This window comes from Nelumbo lutea, chromosome 1, assembly GCF_056320005.1.
Source record: "Nelumbo lutea isolate HS-2025 chromosome 1, American lotus-T2T, whole genome shotgun sequence".
Taxonomy (NCBI): Eukaryota; Viridiplantae; Streptophyta; class Magnoliopsida; order Proteales; family Nelumbonaceae; genus Nelumbo; species Nelumbo lutea.
The window spans coordinates 211,550,290-211,555,897 of NC_142684.1; the positions used below are offsets into that span (position 1 = coordinate 211,550,290).

At 37.0% G+C, this 5,608-nt stretch overlaps 1 protein-coding gene across 4 annotated transcripts; it reads left to right on the forward strand.

The window, feature by feature from the left end:
• Window positions 1–4,506, forward strand: LOC148880814 (FAM50A-like protein). Of its 4 annotated transcripts, none has more exons than XM_088962864.1 (6): window positions 1–189; window positions 609–868; window positions 2,484–2,772; window positions 2,864–2,994; window positions 3,415–4,124; window positions 4,216–4,506. In XM_088962864.1, the coding sequence occupies exons 3-5, from the start codon at window positions 2,496–2,498 to the stop codon at window positions 3,946–3,948; spliced, it is 942 nt and encodes a 313-aa protein (XP_088818990.1). In that variant the 5' UTR covers window positions 1–189; window positions 609–868; window positions 2,484–2,495; the 3' UTR covers window positions 3,949–4,124; window positions 4,216–4,506. The 4 variants fall into 4 exon arrangements, with proteins under 4 accessions (XP_088818990.1, XP_088818991.1, XP_088818987.1 ...); XM_088962861.1 differs by having other exon boundaries at window positions 36–189; window positions 469–1,175; XM_088962863.1 differs by having other exon boundaries at window positions 71–189; window positions 469–868.
• Window positions 4,507–5,608: the final 1,102 nt, after the last annotated feature.

Below are 5,608 nucleotides of genomic sequence, written 5' to 3' on the forward strand. Positions count from 1 at the left end.
ATTACAACACCACGTTTTCCTCTCGCCTTCTCACCTCCATTACTAGTATTAGCTCCTCTCTTGCTCACGTAAACCCAACCAGATCCTCGTTTTTGTTTTTGTTTTTGTTTTTTTGTTTTTTTGTTTTTTTGTTTTTTTGTTTTTTTGTTTTGCAAATAGACCACCATCCAATCTGAGTTCAATCTCCAGGTATTTCTGTTGTTTGATTTCTTTCTCATTCCAGTATGCGTTTTCTTCGCATTTAATCATATGTTCGTGTCTTATGAGTTGAAACCTCTTCTTTGTTGTGCTCATGATGCCTATTTCTGAAATATTTGCTTTTAACTATTGTCAAGCACCGCTTGGGTTATGATTTAGAGATCCATGCATTTGTTCATGAACATTTATTGATTTCCGCAGCATTTTAGTGTATCTTTAATTGTGTTACACTTGGGTTTCTCTTAACTAAAAAACTGTTCTACATTCCAGAAAGTTATTCCAGATTCTGTGCCTATTTGCAACTATCTGCACTTCTGTATTGCCAATCCAAATTTTTCGTCTTGCTTGCGTGTCTTTTCTTTTTACCTTCAATGGATTTTGGAGACTGAAAGCGGTCATCATTATTTCAGCTGATAATCTTTTCTCTTGAAAGATGGTTGTCAAATCCTGCAACATTTCTGGTGATTCTGAAGCTTATATATCCAATGCTCTGTTTTGGGTTATTCTGGAAAGGTTGCTTTTACATCTTATTGGAACAGTTTCTGGTGCTAAGAGGCATTACATCACCTTCTGATTTCTGTGGAAGATGGATTGTACCGATTGGTGACTGCTGCTCTATTGCATTCTAATTGGTGCACTGTGCAATACCGATACTAGATATAAACTTAAGGTATCTAACTTGAAACTTGAAAGAGTGGAATGGGTCTTAAAATGTTTCCAGTTTCCTCTGTTAAAGACAACCTGGGGAGATGGACTTAGCATTTGATGGAAATATGAAATTAGAAGATCCAAAAAGAGAAAAGAAACAGAGCATTTTTTTTTAACCAAGGATTCATCCTATCTGGTGACTACACATTGATTTGGATGCATATGAACCTGGCACTTGTTTGAGATAAAAGACTTTTAGATCAAATGACTGAGATCTTCTTGTTAAGACCATGCTTGAATGCAGGAGAATTAAGTTGGGGATCTAAATGGTAGGTCTTTCCATGCTTGCCATTCCATTTAAGATCATCATTATGGGCTGCATTGTAGAGAAACTTTATGTTATCTTCTTTTCTGTATAAACTCATAATTTCCCTATGCACAAGCATGCAGGAAAATATTAATGCACACATGAAATTTCTAAATTCTAAATGACTCAGATTGTGTAGAGAGAATAAAGCACAACCTTTAATGGGTGGACAGCCCATGTGTACATAACAACAGAAATAGGCTAGACTCTAGAGCATGGCAATACTTCCACGTACTCTGTTAATTGACTAGGTTTAGTTTCTATAGGATTGCGTTGGAGCATGGAGCATCGTAAGAACAAATTAATTATTTCCTGATAATTTTCAACAGCAACAGGTTTGATGGGACAATATGAGTGTACATACGTAACTAGATAAAATAGTCTCCACTAAAACACCATAGAAAAGATGAGTTTGGTCTCTGGAATCATTATTTTACTTTTCAACTGTTGCTCTTCTATAATTGCTGCTTTTTGATACACTCCTTCCGGGAAATAGTAGTTGCATTATTAATGTTGTCATTATGGATAAATACTTTAGCCTATCCTGAAGTTCCAATAAAGACCCTAGAAAGAACCTCCCTCAGTTTCTTCCTAATCCTTAAAACATAAAAGATGCTCTTAATACCAGAAATGTCCTTCATTACAAAGAGAGATTGAGAGATTGTGATTACTGATAACCTTTAAAAATAATTATGGTCAGGGAAGGCAATTAGATCTTCTGGAACAAAATGATGACAGTACCAACGTTGTGGTCGGTATACTTTTCCTTTGGCTTGAGAGGAAAGCAGACTGTAAGCCATGGTGGGCATTTGGATCCATTTAATTTAAGGTCAAGTTAAATAGAGGCACTATTAGGATTTTTAAAAATAAATTTAATATGATTATGGCACTGAACAGAACAAAATGGTGAAACAGGATCCATGTAGCCAATCCCATATAGTTGGGAAAAGGTTAGATGGCGATGATGATGTATGATTACATGCTAATGGAAACTAACGGCAGGCTAACCAAGTGGTGGTTTTTGTCTTGCCATGTCAGTCAACAGAACTGGTTAGAGTCCTTTCAGAAAGGTCAGGGGATGTTATAGCATTTGTTAGAAGCTTCAGAGGAGGTTTAAGTATTTCTTTTAAAGATTCTCATTTGCGTGCACTTTGGATGCCTTTGCGACAAGCATTGATGGTTTCATCAGAATAACATCTTAATAGCAGTTATTAAGAGCCATATCCAACATTTACAGTTTTAGTGTGACCAGCAGGACTCTGTATTTCAGGTGAACTTTTTGATGATCAACCAGCTTGACAGGCACAGGACTTCTGTGAATTTAGAAATTCACCGCCTAAAGAACAGGGTGAGACAACAAAGATATAGGGCCCGAAAACGTGAGGAGATCGAGAAAGCAAAAAGAAATGGACAAACCCTATTTCCCCCAGATATGTTTACCATGGATGCACCCAATTTGACTAATGCAAATCCTGAATTGAGATATAATTTAGGTAAAATTGTAGGACCTATGGTTGGAACAAATTCAATGGATATTGTTCAAGGAGATATCCACCAAGGTACAACACATAATTTTTTTTTGTTTGTTTGTTTGTCTTGAGATCTGAAAATACTCAAAATTCTATATACTGAGTGGTTTTTCTAATTCAGGATCTCACCAAACTCCTTTAATCACTGCACACCACCAACAACAAAATTGCGGTGTCCTGTATTTTGGAACTGATGCAGAGGATACCACAGACATAATACCTACACACAGTCATACATCTCTCCCTCATAAGGTAAAGTCTCCATTCTATTCTTTATGGTATGGTAAACATTTGATGGGAGAGAATATTTTGGTCTAGAGAACACTGGCATTACAGGTTGAATAGTTGATTCCTTTGCTCCATGATTAATAAATTGGAACTGTATGATTTCAAGATAGTTGGTCAGAACAGAAAAGGGTTGTATCTTACCATGCAATTATGGATGAAAGCTATACATCTTGCTCATCCAAAACTGCTTTGGATACAGATTTGCAAGACGTTATCCATCAATTTTGATCTCAATACACTGGGAGGGAACATAGAATATGCCACCAGCTGTTTGGGTGATAGTTAGAAAATACAATTTAACTAATGAAGTGATATTAGTAAAAGCATAATGCTTAATGCAGAATGTGATGCTTCTACGTATTTTAATTTCATTTATTGATGCAGATTCTGCAATCTGCATATGAGTCTAGTACCAATGCTCCCAAATCTCAAGACAATAATGTAACAGAACTTCCTAAGCAGAGTGAACAGTCTAGATTTGATAATGACCTAATGGCCCGTCGCCTCAAGAATAGAGAACGACAACGCAGATATAGGGCCCGGAAGCGTCTTGAAGCAGATAAGAAGAAGGCTTCTCTTATAAACCAATCAACTATGATACAAGAGCACTCCCAACTGGATGGCTCCATTAGTAAGTTTGTGACTCGTGTGCGTCGCGAGCGAGATTGGAAAAAAGATGCAAGGAGGGCTCATGTATCTGAGGAACCAGAAATCATGTCAACTGGACTCCTCTTGCCTGCTCATACATTTGTAAGTGAAGATCAGTCAAACTCTTTGGCATCAGAAATAAAGGTAGAACCACCATTAGAGGGTGAATTCCTGCCTGAGCAGTCTTTAGGCTTGAATGATGTCCAACCTAATGAGGTAATACATGGTTGGAGAGATTGGAAAGCTGCTGCAAGAAGTAGGGCGGATTGAAGTATTTATGACTGGTGAAGACTGTTTTGCTAGTGGGATGCCTTATCGTTTGGTACTTAGTTGCTTTGTATGGCAGAATGTACATATTACACATATGTCTGCCAACCTAAAACTGTTTGAAAGGGAAATCTTCAAAGAATGTCCAAACCAAGCAAGAAACAAATATAAAGAATCTGGTGAGTTTGTAGTGGGACTTGTGTTCTATGTCCTCCATTTTTTTTTATTTTTTTTATTTTGTATAGTAATTTTTTGTTGTTGCACTTGCAGATATGATTGGCATTACAAAAGTTCACCGGTCAACAGTTAGATCATTAGAAACTGCATATTTGGGTACAGCAGGACAATTCACCTTACCATATGGATAACAAAATCAGATTTGAGTTCAGATATAATGTGAATCTTCAAGTAATTGCTGTTAAGGATGACCTAGGTATATGGTGTGTATGCTTAAAATTGTAATGCAGAGGTGCAGACAAAAGCAAGTATAGTCATTCTATGCATACTTTTCTCATGTAATTTGAAGCCTTAATATACAAGTAAACTTTTTTGAGATAAAAAGGTTGCTTTGTATCGTAGAAGGAAGTGTGAAAGGGAGAAAAATGGACAAAATGTACAAAACATATTTTTAGGATAGCTCCCTCAAAACCACACACCCCAAGTTTTGCACTTGTGCTAAACTATTAGCCATGGAATTCATCTGAATGCTGGCGAAAATTTCTCTGATTTCGTTTAAGAAATGACCCAACTGCCAAGGTCTGTCTGTTATTCGGCATCATGGAATGACATTAGCCGAGTTCCCTTCTTGGCAAAGTGAGACCTGGGGGCGCTTTGAAATGGGAACGTCCAGGAAGACTCTCACTCTGTCTCTGTCTGATGAGATTGCATCCTCGAATGCACCAGGATTTAGAGTGCCGGCATCTTGGGGAGGATTGAAGAATTGGTCGAAGTTAGTTTGCATGTAATGACTCTGAAACCATTGATGGCTAACACCCAAGAGGAGAAAACATTCAGGATACGGCATTGCAATGCCTCAAAGGAAGACTCTTACTATTTGTTTCAGTTCTTTCCAATATGCACCACCACATTAAAAGAATAGGAAGCGACCTTCCATTCCTCGAATACGTTTTTACTTCCTTTTAACATGCCCCCTCACAGTTCACATCAAACCTATTGGACTTGAAGTTTGGACAAACACAGACAAACCTGTACCTTGTGCTGAAAAGCCTGAAATTTAATAAATTATAATGGGGTTGACAAGAGTCGAACACTAGACCACTTGGTCAAACAGACTTTGATCAAGGTTCAAAGTATCGATATGATACGAATTTTGGCCTTATCTTATCGGTACTTAAAAACGGTCGAAAGACCTTTTTTTTTAGTTTTTTTTTCAAATTTTGTTTTTTTGGAAAGATTATAGGCTGTTTTTTATTATTAAAAAAATGGGGGTCCAAAACACCCAGAAACAGGCGTTTTGGTCCTTGAATACGTTTTTATTCTCTAATCACCAGCCAAATCAAAACAAATGCTCAGTGTAATTGTTTGAATTTATTCACATTCACATTGCAGAAAATGGATGGCACACGAAAAATATTCTTATTATTTACATCGATAAAGGGTAAAAACAAAGAAACAAATGCAGCCTTAAAGGCATGAAGTGGAA